The 11,535-nt window shown below is 42.3% G+C and overlaps 1 protein-coding gene across 5 annotated transcripts in view; it reads left to right on the top strand.

Annotated features, from left to right (window-relative positions):
• BAZ1A (bromodomain adjacent to zinc finger domain 1A) overlaps nucleotides 1-11,163 on the top strand; it is a 74,757-nt gene extending 63,594 nt beyond the window's left edge. For 3 of the 5 annotated variants that reach the window (XM_053287160.1, XM_053287157.1, XM_053287158.1), the window contains 7 exons: nucleotides 4,241-4,389; nucleotides 6,234-6,481; nucleotides 6,568-6,800; nucleotides 7,524-8,002; nucleotides 9,078-9,220; nucleotides 9,780-9,867; nucleotides 10,840-11,163. In XM_053287160.1, the coding sequence (XP_053143135.1) occupies nucleotides 4,241-4,389; nucleotides 6,234-6,481; nucleotides 6,568-6,800; nucleotides 7,524-8,002; nucleotides 9,078-9,220; nucleotides 9,780-9,867; nucleotides 10,840-11,030 (1,531 nt within the window). In that variant the 3' untranslated portion in view covers nucleotides 11,031-11,163. Of the gene's footprint in view, nucleotides 1-4,240; nucleotides 4,390-4,812; nucleotides 4,891-6,233; nucleotides 6,482-6,567; nucleotides 6,801-7,523; nucleotides 8,003-9,077; nucleotides 9,221-9,779; nucleotides 9,868-10,839 lie in introns of all 5 variants that reach the window. The other 2 variants (XM_053287159.1, XM_053287156.1) reach the window with 1 other exon arrangement.
• The last annotated feature ends 372 nt before the right edge of the window (nucleotides 11,164-11,535 follow it).

The following is an 11,535-nucleotide window of genomic DNA, read 5'->3' on the forward strand; positions in this document are numbered from 1 at the left end:
CTCCTACAATTATCAGGAGGAAAAGCCATGGAGGCCTGCTTTTCATGAAAGGCAAAATTAGTTAGCTATCACTTACACCAGGGATAAGTCTGTTTCTACTTTGGCCGATGGTGATGCCACTTCTGCCACGCAGAAACACAAACTCCGCCATTACCACAGCCACAAGTAAATAAACCTGCAATGGGCTCAAAGCAAACTCAAACCAGTCTTCTGTTGACTCTATGGAGACACAAACACTTCTTTTATTACTGGCCTCTCCTCATCCTTAGTCACCTTCTCTCTATGATCCTATTCCTGATTCATCCCCTGCAAGATCTGATAGCCACCACAGGTCATCCCATTTTGAGTCTGATCCTGAGACAGAGCACGACCCGTCACCAGATGTGGCTACTCCTGCACACGTGTCACCAATGGGGAGGAGATGTAGGCATACCACATTTAGATAAAAGAAATGGCCGAAGCCCTAGGCTTGGATTTAAAATCTCAAATGAGCACAACTGACAATCCAGTCTACAACTTCATAGCAAAGTCGCTCTTGTCCCAACCAGTGGCCCTTCCAATGTTGCCCGTCATCATGAGGGCTTCACAGAGTGCCTGGGAGGTGGTGTACACTTCAACCCTGACCTCCAAAAGACTGGAAGGGTCTGTACAGGGTCCGGGAAATGGAGAACACTTACCTGTTAAAGCATCTTGTTCCCAACTCACTAGTTATAGACTGCATGACCACCTCCAAGTTGGGAAGACGTCATGACCCCTGCAAGCAAGGAAGGCAGAAAATTAGACATGTTAGGATGGAAAATATACTCCATATCATGACTTTCAGTTAAAATCACTAACTAATGCACATGCATGGTGAAGTTCAACCATTCTTTATGGGACAGTTAGATCAGGATTGGGACAACATGTCCCCAGCAGATCTCAAGGCACGTTTTTAAAAGACCTTAGCAAAATCTACAGTGTTGACACGTCATCTGTTAAGCACAGCCAAACATCTGGCTGAATCAGAATTCAGGGCCAGTGACACTTGGATGACATGCTTGGCTTAGATCAGCTTCCCTACAATGGGACATGGAAGACAAAGTCAAAGGCCTTCCATTCGATGGAAAGGGTCTCTTCTCTGAGCAAACTGATTCCACTATGGAAAAACTAAAGAAGTCCAAATTTACAGCCAAAACTTTCACCACAGCTTCCTCTACATCATATAGTCAAAGTTACCAACCTTTCAATAAACCTAAAACCAGATACAAGTCTCAAGATCCAGAGACTACAGAAGGCCTTACCAGCCTTATAACAAATGTAACTACGCTGCCAAAAATAAGAACAACCAAGGACAACGTCAGAAGCCGATGGATGGCCAAAAACAGCATATTAGAAGCTTATGCCCGCCTACCTTACTTACCAATGTAGTGGAGCCCCTTGAACACCTGGGCTCTGAGTTCTTAACCCTGCACAACACGGCAGCTGTCAGCTGATCCCATCTTATCAGCTTCAACGGTAACACAATCAACTGCCAACAACATCAAACTGGCAGGTCATGCCTCAGCATGGCATCAGATAACATGAGATCGTTGGATTCTAAAGATAATTTCTGTAGGATATGCCATAGAATTCAGGACCTGACCTATGTTGAAAGCTATACGCTACATGAAAGCGATGCCTGCTCTTCTAGAGGAGGTGAAGAACTTGCTGGAAAAAGGGGCCATAGTCCCTATAAGGTGGGCACAAAGATGGGAGGGCTTCTACTCACACTACTTCCAGATCCCCGAGGGATGGCAGAATAAGGCCAGTAATGGATCTAAGACACATAAACAAGTTTGTCTTAAGTGGAAAAAGTATCATCTGACAGCGTTGCAAGACATCCTGCCTCTCTTGCATCAAGAGCAGTGGCTGGCAACGCTGTTGTCTTATTTTCACATTAGCGTTCGAGAGACCCACAGAAAGTTCCTCAGATTCATGGTGGGGGGCTTGATTTACCAATACAAAGTACTACCCTTTGGTCTGTGCATGCCCCCCCCCCGTGTTTTCACCAAATGCACGGCAGTGATATTGGTGCACCTCAGTACCAGAGGGATGGCAGTTTACCCATATCTAGATTATTGGCTGCTGGCTTCAAAAAAGAAGAGAATTATTTTATCAGAGTATCTGTTGCAACTGCTTCAAGACCTTGGAATAGAGGTGAACTGGAAGAAATCTCACTTAGAGCCGGTGAGAGCGATTCCCTACATGTGGTGATCCTGGACACCGAGACGGGCAGAGCTTACTTGCCACAAGAGAGATTCCAGGCTGTCTCCAACAGCCCATCTATTTGTGTCTCAGCTGTTATAGCCTGCAAGGCAAATCCAACATCTCCTTGGTCTCATGACATCTTGCAATGCAGCAGTACATTACACCCGTTTTAAAGATGAGGAAACTCCAATTATGGTTGCTCTCAGTCTTCCGTTTTGAACTTGGACAAACCTATGCAAAGGCATCTCATCCTGCCCCCCATTCATTTGCTCTCTGAATTGGACATGTCCAGAAAACCACCTGCAAGGGGTTCCATTTCATTCTCCTCTCACTGCAGTATGAGTGATGACAGATGCTTCCATATCTGGTTGCCGGGGGGCGGGAAGGAGCATTGCAACAGGAAGAAGGTCCAGGACCAGTGGAATGCTCACCATAGGACCCTACACATCAAATTCCTAGAACTCCTAGCATTTTTACAAGCAATGAAAGCTTTCCTACCTATGCTCCAGGGCACCACAGTGCAGCTCCAACTAGAAAACACCACTGTGGTTGCTTATCTGAACCAGCAAGGGTGGGAATGTGTCCAGATCTCTCTGTGCCTTAAGCATCCAAATTTGGCACTGGTGCATTCAAAATCACATCCACCCCCAAGCCATACACCTCAAAGGGGTGGACAATATACTAGCGGACGATCTGAGTCAGTCATTCACCCAGGTGAGTCAACACGAGTAGGAATTAAAGAGTACCTAATCCCGATCTTCCAGGCCTGGGGCCGACCCAAGATAGATTTTTTTTTTTTTTTGCTGCTTTGCTGAACACAGAGTGCAAGAAGTTCTGCTCAAGGCCGGGTCACAACCACCTGTCCCTGGAAGATGCATTTCAGATAGACTGGACTCGAGCTTCTATACATGTACCCTTCTCTACCTCTCATAGGGAGGGTGGTGGCAAAGCTTCTGCTCTGTCAAACATGATGCATCCTGATAACCCCGTGGTGGCCAAGGCTGTCTTGGCTTCCACTGCTTCTTAGACTGTCAAGACACACTTGCAGAAGATTTCCTCAGTTCCCAGATCTCCTAACCCAAGAAGACAGCCAAGTGCTACACCCAGACTTAGCCACTCTGAAGTTGACAGCCTAGAGGATAGGCTACTAGATGACATCTTATTAAACCAGATAAAGCCTTCCACTAGAAAAAACTACGCTAGCAATTGGAAGCATTTTAGATGTTACACTTCTTCGAAGGGGTTCCACCCTCTGAAAGCATCAGTCAGACAAGTCATGTTATACCTAACTTGTCTAAAATCGGCAGGCTTGTCCAATATTTCAATCAAAGCACACTTGTCGGCTATCTCAGCTAGACATCCAGGTTGGGTCTTTATGTTAAACCTTGTCACTTTGATGTATTGTGAAAATTTTGCGTTAATGTAAGTGCTGAAGGCATATCAGACTAGATTTCAGATGATTATCACTGGGAACTGAGTTGCCCTGCTGAGTGCTATTTCACTCAAAACTAATTTCCCACACAGATATGCTTCAGTATTGCATGAAACAAGTGCACAGATATTAGTCTTGCAATATATACCTCTGTGGCACATTCTTGAAAAGCCTTTCTCAGAGCACTGTGCAGTGAGAATAGCCCTTGCAGAACTATCACTACCTGAAGCAGACATTGTAGTTTGTTTTGGTGAAATGTATGCAGGAGAATGCATTGCTCTGTGCTCAGTGCAGAAGTCGATGAAAGGTCATAAATTGTATTATTTATCAGCTTTATATTGGTTGGTGTTTGTGTGTGGTTTTGTTCTCATGAAGTGCTTATTTAGCAAGTAGATTGTAACTTAGTGAATGGAATGAGTATGTGAATTCTTGTCCTGCCCTCCCCCAATACATTTCTAGATGAAATTACTCATAAGTAGCCCCATTGAAATTGGACAAGTTAATAATGACTTGTCCAATTAAGATGTCATCTACTACATTTGATTTTAGGTCTCTAAAAATGTGTTGTGTGTGTGTTTTCAGATTGCTTGGGTTAAAATCTGAACCTGCAAGTACTGCTTCAACTAATACCAGCACTCCTCAGCCTGTGAATAATGTGGTCCGTTACTTGGCATCAGCGCTGTTTCAAATACAGCAAGGCATTGAGCGCAAATTCCTCAAAGCCCCACTTGGTAAGTATTACTGCTAGAACTGTACATTCACTTCACTGAATCGGATGTAGGAAGGGGAAATTACGGCAGGTCCAAAGGATATGCTGCAAATTATCTCGTTACTGTACTAAACAATTTGTCACGGCTAGAGATCTGTAGAAATGACAATACTCATGTTTGAGCTGCCCTCTAGAATTGCTGCTCTAGGGTCAGGTGACCTGGAGCATTGGAGCAATCTGTCTGCCCCCCCAAAAGATGAATGGAAATTTAGATGCAGCTGGAGTGAAGCCAAGGGCACTGTTCTTCCCCCACCCTGTTTTATCTTCCCTCTCTCATCAAATATTATAATCTGCTTAGTTTTGGGGAAATAGTGTCACCATGCTAGTGGCAATTCCCCAGCATTTCAGAATCATGTTTGGAATAACTATACACATTCAATACTAGGTGATGCAGAAGAAAATAAAAGAGACCAAAAAGGGAATAAAAGGAGGACAAGAGAAGATCAGTCTAGTCAGAAAGATGGTAAATAATTATTTATTATCATCAACATTTTTATCCTTTCAAGGAGTTCAGAGCAGTGCACATGTCCCCTCTCCCTTTATTTATTTCTAAAATTTTATTCTTGCAGCAACCCTGTGAGGGTAGGTGAGAAAGAGAGACAGACTGAGTGAGTGATTGATCGGCCCAAGGTCACCCAGTCAGTTTCATGGCTGAGCAGGGATTGAAGCAAAGATCATAGCCCCAGTATCTTAAGTACTACATCACATTGGCTGTATATATCAAGTCGGAGTAAAGGAGTATAGTATAAACTTATTAAATCAATCCGTATGTGGTCACAAAATACATAAAATCTACTAACAGGTCATGGGATTTGTTGTTCCAAACAGTTTGGTTGCTCATAACAAAACCAAAATTGTACCCTAAAATATTCAAATGGAATACTAAAATTACAACTGGGCCAACATATTCCAACCACAAGAGTTCACTTCGGCAGCAAATTTGGTGAACATTTTTGCTGTTCCTGTTTTCCAGAAATTCATTCAGTTCAGGTCCCATCAGCCTCTATGTGAAAGTAGGGTTTTATAACCCAGTGTGAATCACTTTACTATTAACTACATTGAGCCTCATTTGCCGTTTTGTTGCCATAAGAATCTAAGAGCAGCCCTACTGGATCAAATCAGGGCCAATAGTCCAGCATCCTGTTTCCCACAGTGGCCAACCAGATACCTCTGAGAAGCCCGCAAACATGAGATTCATATCTCTTTCCCTGATGTTGCACCTTTGCAACTGATATTCATATGTTTACTGCTGATAGAATCCCTGATCTAAAGCCACAAAAAGCTATCTAAATTAGTGGCCGGATCACCACGTTTTGTGGCAGTGAATTCACCCAGTTTGGCATGGTTCTTTTAAAACTCTTCTGGCTGCAATCCTATGCACACTTATATGGAGTAAATACCATTGGTCACAGTGACATTTACTCAGGAGTAAACATGCGTAGGATTGCACTGTCAGTCCCCTTGCTTTTACCATCCTGGACAATTTGTCATTCACAAACTTGTCTCCTCACTGCTCATATGGCTCCAGAACATATGTGAAGAAGAGAGTGCCAATCCTTAGAAGTATACCATGTCTCCTAGAGCACCCCATTTATGTGTGTGTGAGACATTTTCAAAGAATTTTAAAAGGCTGAGGGAGGAATTACCATTGTAGAAGCCAATTTGATACCTTTCCACAAGATGGTTTTTCTGTATAATTTTCTGTATAATTTCCACATAATGCTAGATGTTTCACTGTATAATGGAATTTGATATCTGTGTTGTATTTAGTGTAACCATTCTTTTGTTTCTTTCCTTTGTTGCAAGATGCCAGTGATGGTGGTCGTTTGCATAAAACGGTCTTGGACCGCTGGAGAGAATCACTTATTTCTTCAGGTAGCCTGTCCCAAATCTTCCTTCACCTCTCAACGTTGGAGCGAAGTGTAATCTGGTCTAAATCCATCTTAAATGCTCGCTGTAAAATGTGCAGAAAAAAGGGAGATGCTGAAAGCATGGTGCTGTGTGATAGCTGTGACCGAGGCTATCATATCTACTGTATTAGACCAAAGCTCAAGGTAATTAGGATGTGGTATGCTATGTGTCAATTAAATTTTGACCTTAAATGGAGACTTTTTTCTAATTCATGCTTATCATTTGTTAGGCTGTTCCTGATGGAGACTGGTTCTGTCCAGAATGTCGACCAAAGCAGCGTTCTAGGCATCTCTCATCCCGACAGAGACCTTCTGTGGAAAGTGATGAAGAAGCTGAAGAACAGATTGAAGAGGAAGAAGATGAAACAATTTATGAGGAAGTGGGACAAAGTGAGGAGGAAGATTATGAAGAGGAAGAAGAGGATGATGATGACTCTGATTCTCAATATGATGATGAAAAAAGGTAAATTACAAACCAAGTCCATGCTATCCAGAGACTAAGTATAGATTACACACCCTAAAGGGCTTCCCCATTGACCTCAGTATTGGGTGCAGTTCTCTCTGTGCATCTTATCACATGCATAGAGCTTCTTCAGACTTCAGCTTCGGCCTACATGCATACTTACTCCATTTAGTTTGGTATACAACCTTACATTAAAAAAATCTTGAGCACACTTAATTTAAAGTGTATTCTGTGTTTGATGCCCTAACCTACTTGTGATCTGATATTTCTCCAAATGTTGACTTCATTTCTATTATAGGAATGTGAAACAGGCAAAAAGCCTGCTTCTGTGCATACTGTCTCATAAACAAGTCTTACTGAGTTGCATAGGAGCATCTTATCCTATGGAGAGTTTTTCATTCTCATCTTGTAGGGACACATTTGTGTGGTAGAATTGGTGACCTGGTCACCTATACTCACTTAGCTTTTTTGCATGTATACGTATCTTTAACTAGCAAGTAGTAATACTACATATACACCAAATAAACTGAACAAGATTGTTGCAGAAACTCCTGTTGCAATTGTCTGATGGTAGCTGATGTTTAGGAGGGCTAGCTGAATTTATTCAGATATGTTCATATTGTATTAAATTGAGTGCTGAATTGGTAGCTTTGAAGAAGAAAGGGGTCGGGGTGAAGGTGTTAGTTGTATCACATCCATTGATCCTTGCATAACTCCTTTCAGCTCATCCAAATCGGGGAAACCTCAGGTAAAACTTTCCTTAAGAACCAGAGGAGCAAAACTTACCACTACCATCTCAGGTCAGTACAACCAGCGGCAGGCCACTGGAAGATACTGTTCACGTAGTCAGCAGAATACCCCAAAGCAAACTGGATCTTCATGTAAAGCTACTGGGAAAAGTATAAGAAAGACAAAGTCTGCACCTCCATCAGTAACAAAATCAAGACTGAACAGCCGCACTACTCGTCAGAATCGAGGCTTGTTGCACGCGGATGCCTTTATAGAGTTGACCAGTCCCCGAAGACGGCGTAGAGGAAGGAAGACAGCAGATAATAGTCCAGAGAGCAGCTCTTCCAGTTTTCTTGGCTTCAGAATTGTTAATGCAACAGACTCAAATGAATCAAAAAGCACTTCAATTTCTATAGGAAAAAATTCACAAGATACTGAGCTTAAAAAGAGGGGTAGGAAACGACAATCTGCAGGTAAATTGAATCCTTCAGTTAAAATAAGTAACTATAGAAATGAATTCAGCTTATTTTGGGATGCCAGAGGTGTTGGAGAAAAGGTCAGATAGTGTCTGCTGTTGCATTTAAGTTAAAGTGGGTTGGCTCTAATGCATGGCATGATGAATATTAAGGAGTGTTAGTATTTGTTAATATAATGTGTTACTGACTTTTCAGATATTTACAATTGGGAATATCCAGCATAGTAAAAACCCATTGGATGACAAGCCTGTAATGTGATGAGTCAGGAGAACCTTTCTTCTCATTTTTCTTCATGCCCATCTCCAGTGATTAAGGGGTCTCTAGAGAAGGGAGCTAGCTGGAGAACAAAAGCTGAATGGCCCATGCCAGTATACTAGATGACTGACTTAGTCTTTGTGGAAAACCAGAGTAGATGGGTGCAGTTGGATTGCAGTTTGAGATTACTTTGCAGCTCTACTCTCCCTGACTCTTAGTGGATAACCAGGATAGAAGCTTACTTTGAAACTAGGATCTATACATGATTTGAATAGCCATAAATAGTGGTAATGCCTAAAGAAGCTGTGGTACACTGATAAGTACATTTTCTCTGGATGAAAGAGCTGTATTTGCTATCTGCTTTGGTGAACTGTTTGGTAGGAATTAGTTGCTTATGCCACAATAGCATAATATTAATACTATCAATACCGCATTCTGTTTTCTGATCAGGAAGTAGTTCTTTGTCCTGAAAATGAAAAAAATCATTTGTAGAAAGCCTTTCTTCTCTCTTCCTCCACCTTCCCCCCGCCCCCACCATTGTCGTTGCACAAAGTGTCTAGTTCTATAATCAATTGTGTCTGAATGAATGGCTTATGAGGTGATGCCTTCCTCTCGGGGACACTGAATGAGAAAGCAAGCCTCTTCTCACCTTTCTGATCCTTGACTGCAGTACCGGGGAGAGAGTGAGATCATGGAATAAAATAGTTTCTTTGCCACTTCAGCTATTAACTGTCTTTAGTATGTTCCTGTATCCTGTTTAACATCAGGATCATGTATTAAGTAGTTCTGTAATCCTGTTTTTTCTTTTTCTTTCCAGAGTCCCCTCAAATGCCACTGAATAGGAGGAGTTCAGGTCGTCAGGGTGGAGTCCATGAACTGTCTGCTTTTGAGCAGCTTGTTGTGGAACTAGTGCGTCATGATGACAGCTGGCCTTTCATGAAGCTAGTGTCCAAAATCCAGGTAACCAGCTGGGTGCAGTGTGGCAAAAAGTGGACTTACTGAACCCAAGAATAGTCACAAATGGGTAGAATAGCTGAATGCAGCTGACATTCATTCTCTACAATGGAGTCATTAGCTTGTTGATTTGACCCATTACTATAATAGGATATGCCTTGTACACAGCAGTGGTGTAAAGTATGTCTGCTCAGAAAAGATGCTAGGAAACAGAAGTTGTAGAACACCTGTAACTAATGCTAATACAAAGGTGCTGATCTTTTTCATAGGGATAATGGAGGAATGACACACAAATTGTAATATTTTTATTTAATGAAGTAGAAATTTTATTTCAAAATTAATTGGATTGGTTCAGTAAATTGGATAGAATTTTTAGGTTGGGGGAGGGGACCTTGGAGGGACGGCTACAACATCCTTAGCAGTTGGCTGCTGAGCCAGTTTGAAAACCTCCAATTAATTAAGATAATTTCTCTTGATTTGTATAAAATGGTCTTTTGTGCTCCTTTTTACAATAGTTGTGTGGAATGATTAACTATATTTTGTACTTTTAAAAACCAAAATTCAGGTACCAGACTACTATGATATCATTAAAAAACCTATCGCCTTAAACATAATCCGTGAAAAAGTGAACAAATGTGAATACAAGCTAGCATGTAAGTAAGATTTACTAAAATAATCATATACTCATTCTTTTATGGATAGTTTAATTCACATGGCATCTTACTGTCTATAGAGTAGTAGACCTTACTCCCACACAATAGAGGAGAAATCTCCAGTGCATTGCAAGAACATTGGAGCTAGGCTATCAGCAATGGGTGCTCAGAATGCTGCACAACATGCAACTGAACATAGTTTCCTTTTAGGTGAACACACAACTGGGTTCCAAACACAGACAGAAATTCACTGGTAGCTTCTTTAGCAAAAGATTTAGGAACCAATGGGCTGAATCTCAGCTAGTGTTTGTGTGAATAGAAAGCTTGTGAAAGGGAAGGATGGGATTTTTCCTTACTCCCCAATTCACTGTTAGCCCCCCATGCCACACCTGGGGACCCCCTGAACCTCAAGATAGGCCTTCTGTGAATAGGGATGTGCCCGGATCGGTTTGGAGGCCATGCTGGAGGCCTCCGAACCGGTCCGGATCCGAGCCGGTCTGGCATGGAGGGGGGTTGTAGCTTTAAGGGCGGGGGGGTGGTACTTACCCCCCCGCCGCCGCTCTTCCCCCTCCGGCGCTGTGATTTTAGATGAAGATTGTGACGTCAGCGGAGCACACGCGTGGCAGAACGGGCGCATGCGTGATCCTTACTTTGGCACTTGCAGGCTAACGACGGGGGCAGGGGCGGCAGGGAGGAACGCTGCCGCCCCAGAATCTTAATCTAAAATCACAGTGCCAGAGGGGGAAGAGTGGCGGGGGGGGGGGGGGTAAGTACCACCCCCATGCCCGTCCGAACAGGTTCGGAGCCATGCACATCCCTATCTGTGAAGGGGAGGAGAGGGTGGGAAAGCTTCATTTCATAAACAGCGCACTACTTGCAGTTGGATCTAGAGATCTAAGCATTCGTTTTGGACTGTAGCTATATATTTTTAACATCATGCACTTAACATTTTATTTACATTTTTCCTTCTAGCGGAATTCATTGCAGACATTGAGCTGATGTTTTCAAACTGCTTTGAGTACAATCCACGCAATACAAGTGAAGCAAAGGCTGGAACAAGACTTCAAGCATTTTTCCATGTTCAGGCTCAAAAGCTTGGACTTCCTATTGTATTTGGTAACATGGACCACACTGCACCAGCAGCCAAGAAATCCCGAATCTAACTTTTTTCTTCTAAAGGACTTGAGAGTAGTTCTCTCTATTTTCATGGAAAATGAATACTTAAATCATGCAGCCATAGAAAGCAATAACATCTGCCACATCTTGGAAGTGTGGCCTGCACTATGTTCTCAATTTATTAAGCACTCAGGAGAATGTAGGAAAGATTACCTTTGCTACAGTTTTGTTCAGCATCTAGTAACTTTGAGAGATGTCTATTGAATACAGTACTGGTTTACAGTAGCTTTTGTACTTTTGAAGACCATTTTTGTGTCCAAATACCTTCCAGAAATATTTTTCTTCAGCACCAGATGATATTGTCATATTCTTTAGATTTTGTAGGAACTGTGGCATTGCATTGTGAGGGCTAAACTAGGATAAAATCAACTGCAACACCGTGGCCAAATGAAATGTTTGAAGTCACTTGAGCACAACGTTTTGACACTACACGTGAATAAGAACAATTTTTATATCCTTTAAATTACTGTGCCAGTTCTGGTTGGAGAGATT

This window comes from Hemicordylus capensis, chromosome 1 (genome assembly GCF_027244095.1).
Source record: "Hemicordylus capensis ecotype Gifberg chromosome 1, rHemCap1.1.pri, whole genome shotgun sequence".
NCBI lineage: Eukaryota > Metazoa > Chordata > Lepidosauria > Squamata > Cordylidae > Hemicordylus > Hemicordylus capensis.